At 44.9% G+C, this 20,032-nt stretch overlaps 4 protein-coding genes and 1 long non-coding RNA gene across 9 annotated transcripts; 2 read left to right on the forward strand and 3 right to left on the reverse strand.

The window, feature by feature from the left end:
• Nucleotides 1–757: 757 nt before the first annotated feature.
• LOC127770431 (farnesyl pyrophosphate synthase-like) lies at nt 758–3,602 on the reverse strand. 3 transcript variants are annotated; one of them, XM_052296153.1, is made up of 13 exons: nt 3,244–3,602; nt 3,069–3,093; nt 2,737–2,852; nt 2,544–2,630; nt 2,333–2,449; nt 2,155–2,243; nt 1,987–2,038; nt 1,792–1,839; nt 1,526–1,621; nt 1,412–1,456; nt 1,249–1,338; nt 1,103–1,174; nt 758–996 (listed from the first exon to the last, which is right to left on the reverse strand). In XM_052296153.1, the coding sequence occupies exons 1-13, from the start codon at nt 3,502–3,504 to the stop codon at nt 868–870; spliced, it is 1,227 nt and encodes a 408-aa protein (XP_052152113.1). In that variant the 5' UTR covers nt 3,505–3,602; the 3' UTR covers nt 758–867. The 3 variants fall into 3 exon arrangements, with proteins under 3 accessions (XP_052152113.1, XP_052152112.1, XP_052152114.1); XM_052296152.1 differs by having other exon boundaries at nt 1,792–1,911; XM_052296154.1 differs by lacking the exon at nt 1,792–1,839.
• Nucleotides 922–6,850, forward strand: LOC127770433 (uncharacterized). 3 transcript variants are annotated; one of them, XR_008016960.1, is made up of 10 exons: nt 923–1,084; nt 2,499–2,580; nt 2,691–2,814; nt 3,023–3,074; nt 3,239–3,505; nt 3,597–3,695; nt 3,832–3,966; nt 4,211–4,283; nt 4,384–6,182; nt 6,283–6,850. It is a non-coding gene; the product is annotated as an uncharacterized LOC127770433 (long non-coding RNA). The 3 variants fall into 3 exon arrangements; XR_008016959.1 differs by having other exon boundaries at nt 922–1,084; nt 3,592–3,695; nt 4,211–6,182; XR_008016958.1 differs by having other exon boundaries at nt 4,211–6,182.
• A 1,451-nt stretch (nt 6,851–8,301) lies between these two features.
• On the reverse strand, nt 8,302–12,188 carry LOC127770432 (farnesyl pyrophosphate synthase-like). The gene is made up of 12 exons (XM_052296155.1): nt 11,593–12,188; nt 10,647–10,671; nt 10,439–10,554; nt 10,241–10,327; nt 10,019–10,135; nt 9,836–9,924; nt 9,697–9,748; nt 9,485–9,580; nt 9,366–9,410; nt 9,197–9,286; nt 9,007–9,078; nt 8,302–8,815 (listed from the first exon to the last, which is right to left on the reverse strand). Exons 1-12 carry the CDS (start codon nt 11,896–11,898, stop codon nt 8,687–8,689), a joined length of 1,224 nt encoding a protein of 407 aa, XP_052152115.1. The 5' UTR covers nt 11,899–12,188; the 3' UTR covers nt 8,302–8,686.
• A 1,517-nt stretch (nt 12,189–13,705) lies between these two features.
• On the forward strand, nt 13,706–17,287 carry LOC127769803 (triacylglycerol lipase OBL1-like). The gene is made up of 4 exons (XM_052295444.1): nt 13,706–14,212; nt 14,278–14,505; nt 14,611–15,230; nt 16,690–17,287. Exons 1-4 carry the CDS (start codon nt 13,930–13,932, stop codon nt 16,945–16,947), a joined length of 1,389 nt encoding a protein of 462 aa, XP_052151404.1. The 5' UTR covers nt 13,706–13,929; the 3' UTR covers nt 16,948–17,287.
• A 666-nt stretch (nt 17,288–17,953) lies between these two features.
• Nucleotides 17,954–19,248, reverse strand: LOC127772030 (uncharacterized). Its single transcript, XM_052297999.1, has one exon. It carries the CDS (start codon nt 19,189–19,191, stop codon nt 18,034–18,036), a length of 1,158 nt encoding a protein of 385 aa, XP_052153959.1. The 5' UTR covers nt 19,192–19,248; the 3' UTR covers nt 17,954–18,033.
• Between the last annotated feature and the right edge of the window lie 784 nt (nt 19,249–20,032).

Raw genomic sequence — 20,032 nt, forward strand, 5'->3', positions numbered from 1 at the left:
GGCTGCGGCTGGCCATCTCCTATCCCAGTGAACGAGAAAGCTGGCAAAGGTATGATCTGCTGATCCTTCCGTCTCGGAGAAAATCCAGTTTAAATTCATCGAGAAAATATGGCGAATCCGATTTAAGTCTCGGAGAAAATCCCCGTGTTACTAAGGCTGTGTTTAGGTCCAGGGGTAAAAAGTTTTAGCGGGTCACATCGGATATACGGACACACATTTGAAGTATTACATGTAGACTAATAACAAAACAAATTACAGATTCTGTCTGTAAATTGCGAGACGAATTTATTAAGACTAATTAATCCGTCATTAGCAAAAGTTTACTATAGCACCACATTGTCAGATCATGGAGCAATTAGACTTAAAAGATTCGTCTCGCAAATTAGTCGCAATCTGTGCAATTAGTTATTTTTTTAAGCCTATATTTAATACTTCATACAGGTGTTCAAACGTTTAAGGGTGGGATCTAAACATGGCCTAAGGATATGTGATTGGATTCATGTGCACAAATCATTGCTGCTAGACCATTCGTAAATATTGATCAATTGGATCCGACCAATCGTACTAGAGAAATGTAAGAAGCAAAGTCATTGGGAACCCAAGCATTGTATTGATCTTTTTTTCCTTTAATCTGATTTACGAATGTTGCAATGAATATGGCCGTTGGTAACTTGAAACTCCCTCCGTTTTTAAATGTATGTGACACCCATTGATTTTTTTTGCTTAAACTCAAACGAATTAAAAAGTAACATCGTCATACGTTTGAAACCGGAGATAGTGTTATTATAACTTATGGGGAGATAGATTTCGATCATTTTTAAATGTTACCATAAGCTCATACAGGTCATAATTGTTATAACTTATTAACTACTTCTTCCTTTGATGAATTTTCTTCAGAAATGATTTCAGGATCTCCCGTGCTGCATGATCCTTCTGAGCTTCGATAGAGGTGACCAGGTGGTTGTAGCATCGACGTTCGAACTCAGAGAAGATATCCTGGGGAGGACAGAACTCACAGTCAGCCAAATCAATGGCCCATATCTACATTACTACAGCAAGCAATGTGAAATGAGCTAAAGAAAAGGTAACATCACGGGCATACTTTCAAATCAAGCGCCGCGTAAGTCCTCTTTACTTCGGAAACAGAACTTGAATCCTTCTTGCCATAGTTCCTCTTTGAATTGCGCAGGAGGTTATTATTTCTGTTCATGTCCATACTTTTTCAGATAGAACAAGATGGTAACTTACATGTAGTACTTCTATTTGATTGTTGTCAGCATGACCAAGAGCCTGTACTATTAACCAGGAACACTTATGATCTTCGATGTCAGTTCCAATCTTCAATGTAGAATAATGTCAGCTGTCAGTTGTTCTCTTAGTTGCTGAAAACTATTTTGATCTTTGTCCTTACCTTGCCTATGGTGTTAGGGTCAGCAAAACAGTCCAAGTAGTCATCCTGAAAAGGCAAAGTAAAGGTAAAATTGACTTTAAGGTTTCATTAAAGAAAAAAAAGCATGCCATATACCTGTATCTGAAAATATATGCCCATTTCAATAAGTATATCCTTTAGACCACTGAAGTCTTCAAGTTTTGCGCCAGATAAGAGCAAAGCATTGGCCACCTATAGTTGTAGAGGAAAATGTGAACATCATAATGCACTAATTGAAGATACATAGATTACCAACCAATGTACTGCACGCCACAATTATCATCTGAAGAACGTAATTTCTGTCTGAAAAAGATTCATGTAGCAACTGAGGACAGGTATGATCAGAATTTAGGATAGCCTACTTCATTCTTCCTCAACATGTTTTTCCTGCACCTTTTTTCAAGAGTTTGCTGCAAAGAAACCCCTCTATTATCTGATTCATATGATATCGTGAACTTGAAGAACTTGTACAGTTCTACAGCCTATATTCAGATACATGACGTTATGACAGAAGTGAAAAGTAGGATTGCATCTGAGTTTCGGTCTTCCAGACTTACAGGAAGGTAAAAGGAGTAGTACGCTGTCTTGTACTTAACAATGCGACGGTAGCTACATGACAAGAGAAAAGATAGTTATTGAATACGAGCAACATCCCAATATTATCATAAGCAAATCAAATATTAAATAAAAGAGAGGGAGAGGTAGATGGATCATAGATTATGTACCCTTCAATACTGTATTTTGCAAGATCATCTGCTCCAGTATGTGTGCCAATAAGATCAAGCATCTGCCCCAGAGAAGTCTGCAGAGCTATCTGAACAAAATATCCATTCTAAACAGTATCAACCACCATCAGAAATTATGATAATTGATGTTTCAGTAGTAATTCAGATGTTTGCTGACCTCGCTCCATATTTCTAAGAGATCAAGAAAGTAAGGCTTTTCTCTGAAATACTTTTTTATCATTATCAAGATGTGACATTTTAGTATGATACCATCGTTTATACCCCTGAGGCCAACCTGTAACAGAAATATAGGTGGAAGAACTAAGTGGCCTGTTTTGTTACAGCTTATCAAGAGAATCAGAGTATCATGTGAAGATGGGTTGAAGAACCTCAGGTCGCCGGTACCAGCAAATCTGATCTCTCCTGGTATGTGAATCGTCCATGATGTCATCAAGTAGTAGTGCACATGCTTGAAACTACATGCATTTTTGATAGAACCAAAGATAATTGAAACCGGTTAGTATCGGCATGAGCAGATTCAGAAATAAAAGGATGATGAGCAGATGGATTGAGCAACATTACCCATTCTACACACCAACCAAGCACACAAGCAAGGAAGAAGTCATCTTCAGTAACCTCACTTCCTTGTTTCAACAGCAGGTAACTGTCTATCACTGACAGCCCTCGGTTCAACTTTCCTTTAGAGAAACAGAAGATTGCATTGAAAATTTTGTGACTTGAGAGTTGAGACACTTGTAAAAGGTTTTTTCTCTTTTTTTTTTTCAAAACCGAAACTCAGCTAGATTCACTTGCACTCTCTGAATGTAAAGTGTGCACTATATTTTTTTAACACTTGTCCAATTTTCAGATCAGAGATGTTCAGACTTGCAATGCTTTAGAAGATGCCTCCTCACCTCCAGGTACATTGTAGTCGATCATCTGCCCAAAGAAAATAAAGATAAGAAGGAATCAAAACTTTTAGCACTGAAACTATATAGAAGATTAACTTCACTTTCTTCAACAATGAAATTATATAAAATATTAGCTTCAGTTTCCCCGTTACAAGTGAATAATGTATATACAGTATACCTGAGCAAGCCAGCGCCTGGCTTCGTCGGTGAGCTCGCACGAGTCGTCGCCGACGAGATCGTCCCTGAGGCGGCCGTACGCCTGCACGAACCTCTCGCGGGCGTCGACGATGCCATGATCAGACCGCCACCGCTGCTCCTGCCTGGTGCATTTCGCCGGTGAGGCATCGCCGCGCAACCTCAGCTTCTCCTTGAGCTCGCGTTCCAGAGCATCGCTCCGGCCGTCGTCGTCTCCAATGCGGAGCATCTCCTGCATGGACATGGTTAGTTCTTCTTCCCTTTTTCACGTTGATGTCAGTAGCTGTCTCGATCGATCTGTGGTGATGTTGCTTGTGATTTGCGAGGTAAGTGAAGTCTATGGAGGAGCTGTATTTGTAGAGGCCCCCGAAGCTGGATCGGTTGCTTGTTGACTGCACAAGTGCAGAACGTGGCGGGAGAAGATCGAACCAGAAGGTAGGCCTTTTGCTGAGCTCATGCGAGTGTTCAATTTTCTGCCAAACAGGTGGTTCGGGCGGTGGTAGCTAGCTATTGCTGCTCGTAGAACTGGTTACTGAAATACTGAAATACCAATGTATTTCCTACTTCGTAGCTCCATTGGCGTCATCATAGCGAAAAGAACAGCAAGCTACGTTGCTGACCCCTTCTGCCACCATGAGCACGTGATGCATGATGCATCAATCATCAAAGTCTGCGTGACGCATGTTGCAGGCCTGTCTGTGAAGAGGTACTTAGAATATCGTTATGTTGTTTCAAAATATAAGGATTTTCAAGTATTTAAATTAACAGCAGTTACTAAAAGGAAATATTATTTTGACTTAACCTTAGTATTTACTAAACAACCTAAAAATTTTCATATTTTAGAGTGGATGAAGTACTAAGTTATAATCAATCAAGTTCTGAAGTCTGAACAAGTTGCATTTATTTCTCAGCTTGTTATTGCCTTTATCGCTCTTATCCTCTGATTACAGAAGAAGAGAAGCTAAACACAGGTTCGATCGATCCAGCGTTTCAGGCCGTCAGGTACGTACGTCGGCCGACCAGGTATTATCTCATCATCGCCAACTAAACTCTACAGCACGTACGTAGGCTCAATTCTAGAGAATTTTTTTCATTTTTTTATTTTTATTTTTAATATTTACAGAAATATTGTACCGCGAAAATATTTACAGAAGTAGGGCGGCAGGGTGACGTGAGGGACGGACAAGTTGAAAAAAAACTAGAAAAATGCAATTTTAGTACGGCAAAAATTGCATTTACCCCCTTACAGCCCTTGTATAGGGCGGCAAGGGACCTAAGTGCAAAATGCACACACCTTGCCACCCTCCACTTAGGCGGCAGGAGCCATTTGTGTAAATATTTTGGATGGTATAATATTTCTGTAAATATTAAAAAAATAAAATTGAAAATGAAAAAAAAAATCCAATTCTAGACGCCATTTGGGCCAACTTTCGCGTGCTTGGCTCGATCTAAGGCCGCTGCTTCACGTGACGCCTAACATGCGAGCACGCTGCGTCTCTAACTACGCGTACTGTTGCGGCAACGGCAGCTGTGGTTGCCTGTTGCTGCAACAGTGGCAGGTGCGGAAACCGCTGAGATTATGAGCCGGTTGATCGCCGGAACATGCATGTTCGTCCATGAACTTTGCTGGATTTAGCGTAGTGTCAGTAAAGCCGGGACGTGGGGTTGTTGGGCCTGAATGGGAGCGAATTGAAATGATTTGCTGGATGATTTTTTTTAGGGAAGCCATTTGGCGCGTTTTATTGATATGAAAACACAATTACATCTTTCACTAGAACGTTTAGCAAGAAGCTAGTGGATTACAAGAACTAATTGAGATGAAAGCATATCTAGCTGGATGTTTGCTGTGTTAGCTTTAATCTGGGACTGTCACTCTGAAGATGCGCATCAGCTAATTAGTAGTTGATCATGAATGAATGCATGGGCCGGTTAGGCAGGTCGTCCAGTCCTCCTTCCAATTAGCATGGCCCAATTTGGATCGGTTCTCTAATTTATGATGGGCCTAATTTGGCTCTGAATAATATTCACAATCAAATTGCTACGGCCCAGACAAGATCTAAGGAAAGACCTAATTTGGTGGGAGTATGACATTTTGAATTTAGGATCTCTCATTAGAGTTGGCTATCCTAATTTTGGAATAAGTTCACTTTAGGTCCCTCTATTTGTCGCCCAATCTGATTTTCATCCCTGAACCGCAAAACCGGATACGACCCGTCCCCCAACTTACGAAAATTGGGTAAACGAGGTCCCTCGGCGGTTTTGATATCGGTTTTGGCTGATGTGGCACCTACGTGGCTAATTTGACTCGGTGTACATCTGACGTGGCGCTTACGTGGCAATTCGATCCCAAAAATAATAAAAACTGGACGTCTACGTGTCAGTTAAAAGAAACTAAAGATGGTGGGACCCACGTGGGTCCTGCATGTCATTCTCACCCTCCTATCTTCCTCCTCTCTCCCCGCCTCCCGGTACGACACGGACACCTCGGCGGCGGCGGCGGTGCCGCCAACCTGCACGGCTGCACCTCCAGGTACGCCACTGCGCCTCCAGCCAGGCTCCAGCACGGCCACCGTGTCCTCCAGCACCTTCACCTGGTCCACCGCCGCCTCCACGATCTCCTCCCTGCCCGCTGCATCCAACCATTGACAAGATCAAACGACGATCTCCCTCGCAGCCATTCGCCAAGAAACCCGAGGAAGACGACGAGGCGACCATCGCCTCCGGTCGGCAAGAAACCAACGAATAAGACAAGGCGACCGGCCATCACCGCCGTTGGCCAAGAAACCAGAGGAAGAAGGCGACGACGATGACGAGACATTCCCTGTCCTGTCATGTTTGGCATGTGTTCTATGTTTGTCTTCATGGCGGCAATCCTGCAGAGACGGCTAATGGTTGTTTATGACCTACACAAATCATCGATAAGTATGTATGTTTCTTCATTATTACTCCACATATGAGAACTAAAATCGCTTTGCCATTCAATTTCTTTGATTCCTAACTGTTGGGGTTAACATTTGCTGAGAAGCACAAGAGATGGTTGATGAAGATGAGCCACTGAATCCTTACGGATTGATAGGATCATACAAACAAATCGAATATCCTCCGCGTACTTCTCGCCCAGGGAGACACTCACCGCGGAGCCGCTTTCACCGCCGCCAAGGGCTGCCGCCTGCTGCCCGTGGCCGCACAAGTACACCGCCGTGATCTCGCCCGTCGGGAACGCCAGCAACAGCTGCACCTCCTGCATCACCACGCTCACGAGGCCGCCCAGGCATTTCGCGAAGGCGTGCTCCGATAACGCGCCGTCTCCCATCTGGTCGTCCTCCCTTGGCCCGATGGGGATCTCGACGTGCGTGACTCGCGTGGCCGGAGGGGCGGCTGGCGGGCGCCGGACCGCGCCGGGCTTCCTCGCATCCTGCTGCTGCTGCGTGTCAGAGAGGAGCATGACGGTGGCGATGGGTTGCGGTCGCGGCGGTCCTCAAGCACCTTGGTGGCCTTGCGCAGCGCGTCGCTAATGCAGACGGCCTGCGGCTGTTCCTGGCCCTAGGCGGCGGAGGCGGTCGACAATCTGGCGCGTCATCCGGCGCAGCGGCAGGAGGCGCTTGGCGGCGCCAGAGAAGGCGACGATGGCGAGGCGGTCGGCTGGGCCGTGAGAGGCGATGACGGGGCACATCCCTCTCTTGAGCATCTGAAGCTTGTCGCTCATCATCGACTCGCTGGGCAAGGTGGAGCCCGATGCCACTCCGCCCCGCGCGTTTGTCGGCCGCCGCTCGCCCCGCTCCATCGGCCGGATAGAGAGAAGGGATAGAGAGAAGAGGGGAGAGAGAGGATAGAGAGAACAGGGAGGAGTGAGGATGACGTTTGGGGCCCACGTGGGTCCCACCATTTTTTATTATTTTGTGTAAAACTGACATGTGGGTCCCACGGGTTTTATTATTTTTCGGATTGGATTGCCACGTAAGCGCCACGTCATTGCCACGTCAGATGAAGACCGAGTCAAATTAGCCACGTAGGCACCACGTCAGCCAAAACCGCCGAGGGACCTCGTTTGTCCGGTTTTCGTAAGTTGGGGGACGGGTCGTACCCGGTTTTACGGTTCATGGACGAAAATCAGACTGGGCGATAAATAGAGAGACCTAAAGTGAACTTACTCCCCTAATTTTACATGTGTTTTGGTTCAACGGCGAGGGTGGATGGACGCAATGTAATTGGCGCAGAGGGTTTTATAACTTTGACTATCAATAACTTAAAAGTTATGGGATTATCTATCTATATGGCGTCATATTTTTCATGAAAAAATAGTCAGAATATATTTACATTGTAAGTCTCTAAAATTACATATGTAATTTTAATGTATTTACACTGTAAGTCTCAAATATGTACATATGTAATTTTAATGTATTTACACTGTAAGTCTCAAAATTACATATGTAAGTTCTTAAATTACATATATAAATAGTATGTAATTATAGTGTAAGTAGGAAGTAATTATATAACACTAACTATTTTAGCCCTCTCTCGTTACGTGTTCTCATTCGTACGGTCTCTTACTTTGACCAATGTGCAACTGTGTACGAGCATGTAGCAGTACCCAACGTAACACATCTGCTCGGTGAAGTTATCGTATTTCTGGTGGTTATGTACAAGAGCACGAATCTCGGCGTCAATCGTGTGGGTCAAAGAATCGACTGAAATCAAGGTAAAATTGTGGCGCCACAAATTTAGCAGAACCGAAAGTTATTTAGTTTTAAGGCATTAGAACAACATATGCATATTTGCCATACAAAGTACTACAATAATAGTAAAAATTATTAATTTATTGTGTATATTTTAATAACAAAATATAGACAAAGATATATTTTAGAAGATATATTTTAAAGACCATGTCATTATCCAAAACATTAAGAATTATGAAACCGGAGGGAGTAACTATTATTGATTAGAATAAGATTAAGAATAATTAGTATATGTTTTATTAAAAAAAGATTGGCTCATCTCATGCTTAAAAAAATAAAGCGTCCCATCCACCCAACTAAAACACTTCATGGATTGCCATGTCCGGTCCAACAATGCTCTCAACATGGATGAATTTATACATCTACAACCATACATACCATTGTTTATATTTTGGTAAAAATTTTATTACCAAATTAACATTAAAAAACATACTCTTTTCACATACTACGGAAGACCATTCTATTGCATATTATTAGTGTCACATAGCAACACAATACATATGTCTTCTTTTACTTAGCCACATGTGTGCATGGCGGTATCCTCTCCCAGTTCCAGAAGTTACAATTTTTTTTGTGAACAGTATCAGAGGGCATATGCATGTCATTCAATGTAGCGCATCGCATCCTCCAACTGTCCAACTTGCCAAGCGGTTGTGTCCGAACTCAAGCAGCCACTGTGGAAAGGTGTTTCTACTTCTTCCTCCTGTAAATCTTCTTCAGAAACGACTTCAAAATATCCCGAATTGCACGGTCAGTCTCGGCGTCGATGGTCGAAACCAGGTGCTTGTAAACTCTTGACTCGTACTCCAAAAATATGTCCTACATAAGTAATAAAGGAGCAAGAAAAACGTTCACAGTTAGATGTCTCGTTTTTCTGTGGTTGGAAAATTCACCTTTCGAGTAACAATCAGGGTGGCTAGTACAGAACCAGATGAACTTGTTAAAAGGATCATGGCATTGCATATCTTATTATGCTTTCTAACTAGTCTGGTTAGAAAGAGTTGTAGTACCTGAAGATCAAGCTCCCTGTAAACGCTCTTCACTTCTGCTACGCATTTTGGGTCAGACTTCCCGTAGTTCTCCTGAGAAATCAACAAATTTACACGCAAATATATGTGCAGTTAGTACTTGGAAAAAATCTGTGGTTGCTTTCTCCGAAGAGATCATAGCATAGAAGAAAAAAATTGTGGTTTTTCTTACATATAGTATTTTCATCTCATTCTCATTGGCGAGTTCCATAGCCTGTACTATTAGCCAGGAACACTTGTAGTCTTCAATGTCTGTTCCAACCTGTACCACATTGAGCTCAGTAAAGCAGAGCATTTTACCAGCAGAAACAAAATGTAAAGACAAGTTTTTATGTAAGTACCTTGCCAATCACTTCTGGGTCACCAAAGCAATCCAAGTAGTCATCCTGAGAAGTGCATTTATGTCAGAATTAATCATGAAGTTGAGGACAATACAACCATTTAGGAAGTATAAACGGACCTGTATCTGAAAGTATACGCCCATTTCGATAAGTACATTTTTCAGCTCAACATAGTCACTCAATCTCGCGCCATTCAAGAGTAATGCACATGCAACCTGATGAAAAGGAAACAAATTCAGAACTACTGGTCTACTACAACAAACAGTTGTCTTTTCAGAACTAGAGGAATTTCATCATTCATTTAACTGTTCAGTTTGAAGCTCAGACTCACCGGCAGGTAGAACGAATAGTATGATGTCTTGTACTTGACAATGCGACGGTACCTGGCAGAATCAATTTGGGAGCAAATTAAGAGAAATCACTAATGCTATTTTAACTTGAGTAGAGTTACTTAAACACTGCATGCATACCCCTGAATTCTGTATCTGGCGAGATCCTTGGCGCCGGTATGAGTGGTGATGAGATCCAGCATCTGCCCCATGGCAGTCTGCAAGCCTATCTGTCCCAAAAAACAAAGATCAAAACTGAGCAATATATGCCAATTAAAGATGAAATCCTAACAAGTTTTGTGTTTGTTCAGGCCCTCCAATTACCTCGTTCCATAGCTCCATGAGGTCCAGGAAGTAGAACTTCTCCTTGAAGTATCTCTTGATGATTGCCTGGACATGGCACTTGAGCAGCACACCATCGTTTATAGCAGACATGCCAACCTGACATAATTGTCAATTACACGAACATTTTTCAGTTAATCAATCATTCTCAGGACAGAGATTCAGATCTACCACAAAGAGAACACAGCAAGTAATGGATCGCACCGTTGGTAGCTTGTACCAGCAGAGGTTATCTCGCCTCGTGTAGGCGTTGTCCGTGATGTCATCGAGCACAAGGGCTGACGCTTGCAGCTGCAGAATTCAGGCACCAAAATTCATGATGAATAGTACCAAGATCTGACAGACTGACACAACAGAGTTTTGTTTCGCTAGTGATTGGGCAGGGATGACGGTGTTGTTTACCCATTCGACGCACCAACCGAGCACGCAGGCGAGGTAGAAATCCTCGTCGTCAACCTCGGTTCCTTGTCTCAGCAGCATGTAGCTGTCCACCACCGAGAGCCCACGGTTCAGTTTCCCTTCAGAAAAACGTCACGAGACATGTCAGCTTAGCTTTCAGGGCAGCAGGGCCAGATCAATTCTGCATGGGCATGGATGCTAGCTTGCTCACCTCCTGGCACGTTGTAGTCCATCATCTGCAACAGCAAAGAAAACATCAGAGGACGCATTACATTTCCATTTTCGTCAGAAACATCGGAGATAACACCATATAAAAGTATTTTACCAAACAAACCAACAAGGTTAAAATATTTCTGCAGGTTTGATTAGATTGAAGTATTGAACATAGAAGTTACAAACAAAAGAACCATTTTTTCAGTGGTACTAGTACCAAGAACAGTTAAAGAACTCATCTTGACAGGCATAACCATCAATGTGAATTTGATGCGTATAGAGAAGCCATATGAATTAAGCAACCAAAAATATTTTATAATGTCTCCATCTCAAAATATAAGCATGTTCAGAATAGCGCTAAGTCAATCATTTTTAACTTTAACTATTTAATAGAAAAAAAAGATCAATAATATAAAATTGATGTTACTAGATTTATCATTAAACAAACTATCATAATATGCAACTCTTTTTATTTAAAGCATCTTACTTTTATAAATGTTATTGGTCAAAGTATGTATTATTTATGGTTAAAAAACTAATGCTAAAAAATATACTTGGAGTGAAAAACCCCAACATGGAGTTTAAAGTTAGGTTTGAAATTTTGACATTTGTCCGTGACAGAACTATGTATGCACAGTGTTTGGGAGAAATTAAGATGGAGATAAAGTCAGAGCACGCAAAACAAAAAAAATCAATTAATTGAGCTTTAGTTATTTTAAACTTAAAATAAATTTATTTGATATTTTAAAGCAATTTTTATATAAAATGTTTTTAAAAAACCCACCGTTTAGCAGTTTGAAAAAAACGTGCTAATGAAAACCGAGTTAAATCCGCATCTAAACCTTAACGATCCATGGATCAAGCATGATTTAATCCAAACCACATGTACAGTAATAAGCTTGCAATTAATCGTGTTCATTAGGTATAGAGAGAGTAAGACGTACCTTGGCGACCCACTGCCTGGTCTCCTCAGTGAAGTCGAAGTTGAAGGCTCGGTCGTTGAGCAGCTCACTCTTGAGCCGCTCGTACGCGCGCACGAACCTGTCCCTCGTCTGCTCGCCCTGCCCCTGCTCCGCCGCCGCGCCGCCCCGCCCGCGCCCGCCGCCGTTCAGCCGGAGAAGCTCCCGGAGCTCGTCCTCCAGCCCCGCCGCCCTCCTCACCACCTCCCCCGGGCTCGCCGCCAGCGCCGCCACCGCCGCCGACACCCCCGACGGCAGGTGCGACGCGATCGACGCCGCCAGCGCCCCCATCAAATTATACCAACAGTTTTCCGGAAACTCTGATGCGATCTTGTTCCAACTGGTGATTAACTGACGAGTTTGATCAATCTCTGCGTGGAGATGACGGAGGCTGCTGCTGATGTGTTTGGGGGTTTTAACCGCTGGTGATCAGTACGTGGATAGATCGATCGCGGCGAGCGAGTGGCGTTGGCTGCAGGTGAGCTAGCCAACAAAAGAAAAATTCAGCTCGCGGCGCGCGAGAAGCATCTGCGACCGAGTGGTGCAGCACGCAAGAACGAGTGTTCGTTCGTGTCAGTGTCAGTGATCATAGCAAATCTGAAGTGTATGCGGAGGATGCATCTGTCGTCTCCGTGGACGCAGCATATCCCGGTGGCTTTCAGCCTCAGATTTTGATGCGGCCGATCGCTACATCAGCCATAAAAAAAAATGCAGCTCTTTTTTTTCTGAATATTGAGAAGAGACTACTTCAGGTTTTGATCAGGCTTCAGATTTCAGAGTTCAGGTGAACGAACGTGTCATCCTTTCTCATTCTCGGCTCCAATCAATCCATGCCATGAATTTATATTTTTCAAAATTGAATTCAGTTATAATTCTGATCAGCTAGTATTTTATTTCACTGTTTCCATCAAATTTCCCCCTTTTGTAGTATAGAACATCTCTGAATAATCCTGAACGTTTGTAGTATATAGGACTTCTGAATACTGAACCTTCAAACATATATGGGTGCTATATATGACTCATAGCAGCGAAGCATCTAGGTAGCGTTATCCTTTTCGGGCATTCGCTACATCACATAATCAAAGCAACAAAGTTCCAAAAGCATATAATAATTCAAGTACGAGCACGGCGCCAATCTTTCTACGCTTGGCAACCACTTCAAAAGTAGTTAGTGTCACCAATCTGAATCAGAATTATTCGAATCGTTTCATACAAAACTACTCGAGTCAATTTTGCAATCGTTTTCAGTCATTGTAAATGCCGGCATTGACCCGTTTTTGAGCTTATACTGCGAGGTTTTTTACTGTTCTTTAGGTTGTGCAGTACCAAATTCTGACTGTTGATCTGGCATCATCCAACGGTCAGAAATCATCCGTACCTCATGGTACTGCACCTCCTCATTGAAGCGGTACCATGGGAGGGAGGGTATTTCTGTCCTTTTGTTTGTTTCACGAGAGGAAAAAACTCCTCGGGAGAGCAGCAGCGTGACGGCAGGCTCGAGGGGGACGCCGTCGGCGCCTGGATGAGCGACGGCGGCGGTGGGCGGCTGGACGCGCGACAACAGCGGCGGGGTCGATGCGTGACGGCGGCGGCGGGGTCGATGCGTGACGGCGGCGGCCGGCTGGATGCACGACGGCGGCGGCGGCCTCGATGGGCGACGATGGCAACGGGCTGGATGCGCGGCGGCGGCGGCGGCCTCGATGCGCGACGACGTGGCTACCTCGATGCGTGACGTCCCTGGCCGACACGGATGACGAAGAGAGACCTCATTTTTGTTAGTCCGATCGTACCGTGCTAAAATCAACGGTTAGATTACATTGGTACCTCATGATATCTCGTACCTCATGGTACCTCCTTAAGGATAGGAAAGATACTCGTATACTGCAAGATGAAAGTAATAGCACTACAACTGTACACCGGATAGCTCGATCGGTTATCCTGAATCTTAGGAACAAAAACAAGTGTCTATCTCACTGCCACAAAAAACTAGTCTACAGTAAACCACAAACAAATTGTCGCGAGATATCCATCGAACATACGAGAAGAGATGCTCCAGAGCCAATGAAATATGTGAACATTTTTTTTTCAGATTTCAGAGATCTTCTAATCAGTCATGGCTACTCATCCGAAAAAATGTTACAGTCCACAGCTTTATTTTGTGAACGCCATTTAATTTATTTTACTCGGCCTGCATAGCGGAGAGGTAGCTAGAATGCTAGATAGATATCTGGAGTCGTCGTCGTCGTCGTCGTCGACTTGTCATCCATAGCCATTGACGACGACGAGCTCTACTAGCAATCGATCGATCGAGTTCTCGCCGCCATGAGCAAGCTCGACTACTGCTTCAGCAATGACTACATGGTGCTGCGCCCTGACAGGGCCGGCGCGTACGAGCTCCTGCACCTCCTCTTCTCCCCCAAGGTCGGCCGGAACAAGGCCGTCGACTGCTTCACCAGCACCGAGCTCCACAGCTTCCGGCGCCGCCTCTCCATCTTCCTCAACCTCCTCCTGCAGCTCTTCCTCCTCTCGCTAGTCGGCCCCCTCGTCGCCGTCCTCGGCGGCGCGCTCGAGTTCGCCCTCAACCTCGCCAGCAACGTCCTCCATGGTCAGTGGTGACGCTAGCTTGCATGGATGTCTCGGATAGTTAACCCTAATTGTGTGTTGGTGCAGGGAGAATGGAGTATCCTGATCGGAAGTCGGCGTCGTACCGATCAATCACCGGGCTCATCGACCCGAGGGTTGATCTGGAGAGGAGCATCACGCCGGCGGACAGCCGGTACCACGCCGCGCTCTGCGTCATGGCGTCCAAGGTGGCGTACGAGAACGAGGCGTTCATCCGCGACGTCGTCACCCGCCGCTGGCAGATGGAGTTCGTCCAGTTCTTCAACTGCTGGAACGGTAAGCACAGCATCAAGGACAGGTTCTGTACAGCTCCATTCGCGCACCGGCGCACGCACGCAACGTGTTTGATGTTATGCGTGTGGTGTTTGTTGTATTGTGCAGAGTTCGAGAACGCGTACACGGCGCAGGCGTTCGTGTTCTGCGACAAGGCGGCGGACGCGGAGCTGGTGGTGGTGGCGTTCCGGGGCACGCCGGCGCTGGACGTGGCGCGGTGGTGCGCCGACGTGGACCCGTCGTGGTACAAGATCCCGCGGCTGGGGCGCGCGCACGCGGCGTACACGCACGCGCTGGGCGCGCAGCGGAACATCGGGTGGCCCAAGTGGGTGGAGCACGTGAAGGGCAAGCCGCAGCGGGTGCACGCCTACTACGCCATCCGCGACGCCGTGAAGCGGCTGCTGGAGGCGAACGGCAGGGCGAGGGTGCTGGTCGCCGGGCACGGCTCCGGCGGCGCGCTGGCGGTGCTGTTCGCGACGGTGCTGGCGTACCACAAGGAGAAGGCGGCGCTGGACCGGCTCGCCGGCGTGTACACCTTCGGGCAGCCGCGGGTCGGCGACGCCATGCTCGCCATGTTCGCCGAGAGGAACCTGGACAGGCCGAGGAAGAGGCACTTCCGGATCACCTACGGCGACGACCCGCTGCCGCGCCTTCCGCACGAGAGCTCCGCCGCGCACTTCCTCCACTTCGGCATCCGCCTCCACTTCGACAGCTTATACAACCTCAAGGTGAACATCCATGCCTCTCTTCTCTAGCTTGATCACTGTCTGGTTATATTTCCTTCAGAAAAACGTTCATTTTTTTTCTCCTTCTGATCATATATTGATCAATGCATGCTTTTACAAGCACGTATATACCAGCTTCTGATACATTGGTACTCGAGGTATTATATTCAGGCTTAAACAGGTTAATTTTGACCCAATGTAGTATAGAAACAACCGATCTGCTGGATCAAAGGCAATAGATGTTCGTTTTTTGGTGTAGGATACGGTAATAAAATTCTAGGTTAGTTGATACTCATGGAAGAGGATTTTGATCCCTCGAGGGGATATCCCCTCGTTGTTTGCATGTCACTCAAATGGTTATGAAAAAATTTAAGAAGATGTATTAATATGTGATATATCACTCCACAAACATGTAAGTAAAAATTCAACTTCTACATCTCGTAATGAAAAAAACAAATTTGACTCTGAATATACGTTAACTAGCTGCGGTTCAATTTGTTTTTTTCGTTACGAGATGTAGAAGTTGCATGTTTGTGGAGTGTTATATCACATGTTAATACACCTTCCTAATTTTTTCTAAATTTTTTTATAACCATTTAAGTAACATGCAAAGAATGAGGGGATATCCCCTCGAGGGATTAAAACAGTTTCCCGATACTCATCTATAACATATACTCCTTCCATTTTTTAATATATATATATATGACACCGTTAACTTCTATCGTGACATTTAACTATTCATTCTATTAAAAAATATATAAATGTTATTTATTTTATTGTGTCTTGTTTTATCATCAAAGAAACTCTAATATTAATTTATATTTTTATAAATTTACACTAAATTTTTATATAAGACGAATGGTTTAGACAGACAAATCAGAAACGGGTGATGTACTGATGTTGACCGGTTGGCCCCAAAGAATGCTTGGTAAATTTAGCTATACGGTAAAGAAATTTCTTTCAGATTTTGTGTTCATTTTGAGTGGAACAGCAAGCACATCGTATGAACAATCCAGACAGAGAATCCAGTGAAAGTGAGCTTTTGTTCGGTTCTTATGACACTAGTACATGCAGGCAGGCAGTCTTGATGGTGGCCTGAATAATCTCATTGCTGATGTAAGGACACAAATTTCTGGTTGTATGCTTCAGATGTAGTGATGAGTAGATAAATGAAGTGTGGTGGATAGTGATTGATGTAGGGAAATTCAACGAGAACCACTGAGCCAGAGCTGTACCTGAATTCAGCCCCAAGATTCGTTATCATCGTCTGAATGAAACCAAATGAAAATTAAACGGAATACAATCTTCTTCTGTTCTGCAGTTATCTGCAATGTCCTGTCTGAAGATTGTACATTTGGTTGCTGTTCTTCATGAAAGATCTTGTTGCTGCATGCATGTCCCCTTCCATGACACGATCTCTGAATATTGCTCATCAATCGTGCTGTACGTGTAACTTATGCAGGTGGTGAAGGAGTTGCCAGGAGATGGGAGCTCGTCGTCGTCGGCGGCGGAGTTCGCGACGAGCCGCATCAACGCGGCGTGGGAGCTGGCCCGGAGCGCGTACCTGGGGTACTGGAGGAGCGCCTACTGCCGGGAAGGGTGGCTGCTGATGGCGGCGAGGGCGGCGGCGGTGGCGCTGCCTGGCCTGCCGTTCCACAGGGTGCAGGACTACGTCAATGCCGTCACGCTCGCCGGCTCGAACATTCCCAAGGACATGTGACGATGTATCGAGTTTCTGAATACAATGCTGCAGAGACTGCAGCTGCAGGCATCAAACTTGGATGAGAGATTGCAACTGCAATATAATGGCAGATGACGACTGCATCGAGCAGGCTATGGGACTTGTCACTTGTGTAACTGTAATGTGACGTACGTACTGGTAGTAATTAATTACGGGTGCAACTGTATGTTGTCGCGACTAATTCTGCTTCTACTGAATAAACATGTAGTGATAAGTGATATGCTTGTGAGTTGTGACTTGTAAGCATTTGATGTACTGGAACAAGTACTACTAGTATAACTATGTGAAGATAAATAATTGAAGTTCTTGTTTCCGTTTCTCAATCATTCCAACATTTTTTTGGGTAGAGCAGTAGAGGGAAAGCATTAGCAATGTGGTGTTGAAGTTGTGGGTATATAACTTCCCTCGCTAGAGTTTAAATTGTAGTTTTCTTGAATTTTATATGCATCATTTATAGACGGGCTTTTAGCATGATTTTATTAAGGTTGAGACAACATGTGCACACAAGTCTTCTCGTGAGCGCAATTAATTACAATACTACTATCACTACTAGAGAAAGGATTTTCAATCACGGTTTCTAACCCACTTTCAATCACGTTTATAATCCACTATAATCCCGGTTACGAGAGAGAGACGTGGGAGAGAGATATTTATTTCCGGTTGATATTATCAACCGGGATTAAAGATATGGTCTTTAGTCCCGGTTGGTATAACCAACGGAGACTACAGTTCGCTCGATGCCTGACATGGCCTGACAGTTATTGAACCGGGACTAAAGATGATCTTTAGCTCTTGTTGGTGTTACCAACCAGGATTAAAGATAAAAAAAATACCTCTGAACTTATAAACCGGGACTAAAAGTGCTTTTTATCCCTAGTTTTTTAAAGAACCGGGGCTACTGTAAGAAAGCATTGACGAGTTGTTATCATGCCTCTCATAAACAGCAATTCTCATATGTAGACATGTTTGCAAATATGAGAAAAAAAACCACTATGAGCTCAATAGTATCTTCTCTTTACTGGCTCTTACTATAATCTTCCGTACATATAATTAATTATCCTATAATTATTGTAAATTAGTACTAAAATCGACCCATATACTATAGTCTACCTTCTCCGATCCCCAAACCTTTCTTGCTTCTTCCTGCTGCCCAACTTTATAGGACCAAATACTCGTATTAGAGGTGATCTTCTCGATGCTAGATTGCGAGTGCGACTTTGGTACAAATGCTGGTTCGCCATCACGAATAACAAGGTCAACATGAATGGTCTTAGGCCACTCATACAACCTCGGGAGGAAAACCTTGTTCTGCATCGACTTAAGCTTGGTTTTTCTCATCATTGTCGTGTATGTTCCGGTGAACAATGCCCGTCCATCCAAGGATTCCATCTTCTCCCACTCCATTGTCTCCTCATTGAGTTTGAGGACATGGACAGGCGTACCAGTGTAGCCGACGAGGACAGCCATGAGCTCACCTTGATCAGACTCGAACAGGTAGCTGTCAACGCGATCATGCTCAATCCCAAATCCCTTAAGCTTATCAACAACCTTGAAATTATCATCGTGGTTGCACGGATCATACACCGCCAGCTTCCCGTCTTCACCAAGAACGTACAGCAAGCCACCATGGAGCACCGGGTTGCTGATCGGCGAGGCCTGAAGCTGTGCTCCTTCCTCGACGTTGAACTCCGTCAGGTCCCATGGCCCCCACTCGCCGTCGTCATCCTGAATCGCGCGGGCGAGCCGCACCACGAAGATCGTGTTGACGCAGTACATCCTCCGGTCGGCGTCGTCGTAGACGATGAAGTTGAACCAGTAGAACGGCATCTCCGGTAGCTCGTCGACGGCGCCGGTGACGAGATCGGTTTGCAGGACCAGCTTAGGCAGGCACAGCGTGAGGCGTCGTCCGTTGGAGCAGCAGAGATTGGCTTCGGGCGGCACGTTGAGCGTGCAGCCGTCGACCTCGAAGCTCCTGTGGAAGTACGGGCTGTAGTAGCGGGCGTTGGCGACGCCGACGTCGGCGGAACTGAGGAGGAGCGGGGTGATCCACGCCGGGTAGAACGGCGACACGGCGGAGCGCCAGTGGCGGCACGTCAGGGCGAAGCTCGGGTGGTTGGACCAGCCGAGCCGGTCGACGACGAGCACGAGCATGTCGAACGGGAGGGACGACCAGCGATCGTCCCGTCGTCGTCCCTGCGCCGCCGTCGTCGCATCCGCCTCCATCTTTTGCTTTCTCGATCGATCGTTCAACACCAGCGCACTTTACGGCGTGCAGGATCGGTCGAGAATTCGAGGGAGAGAGCTCTCTCTCTGTTTTTTTTTCTCTCTGTTATATATGTGTTGCATGCCGCGTATTATTATGCTGCTTTCTTTTCGTGTTTTCTTCGGACTCATGGTCATGAGTCATGAACGTGATCCACTCATCCACATCGATCGTGCATACGGTAGCTCCCGTCCCGTCGTATACGTATTTCCCGTTTTTGATTCGTCTGATGCACATGGTGATGGGTGTAGCTATATTTATGGCGTCATATTTTTCATCAAAAAATAGTCGGCATATATTTATATTGTAAGTCCCTAAATTACATATGTAATTTTAGTGTATTTACAATATAAGTCTTAAAATTACATATGTATCGATTTGGTGCTGGTGTGCCGCCCAAATTAAGTCATCTCGTGTTCGCACCCTGTCCGCGAGCAGCCGGTGTCCCATACAGATTTACTACTCAAAGACATGTTCAATACACAAGACTTAAACAGCTAGCTATTTCCAGTTTTTTTCATGCGACTTCTATACATGATGTTAAAAAAAAAATCCGTGCATTACAATAGGTAAAGGTATTTTTTTTTTTAGTGATACCACGCTATTTTTTTTAAGATAATGGAATGAAACATCCCGACATTTGCTCAAAAGAGTTACAGCCAATTATTACAATCTAGCACTCTAAAAGAGTGTAGTCCAAAATAAAGCGAAGCACACCAAACCAAAATAGAAGAAAACCGAACAGGACAATGAGAACATTATTCCAGTCTATTGGTGAATCTCCATCCATAATTAGAAAAA

Source organism: Oryza glaberrima, chromosome 4 (assembly GCF_000147395.1).
Source record: "Oryza glaberrima chromosome 4, OglaRS2, whole genome shotgun sequence".
Taxonomy (NCBI): Eukaryota; Viridiplantae; Streptophyta; class Magnoliopsida; order Poales; family Poaceae; genus Oryza; species Oryza glaberrima.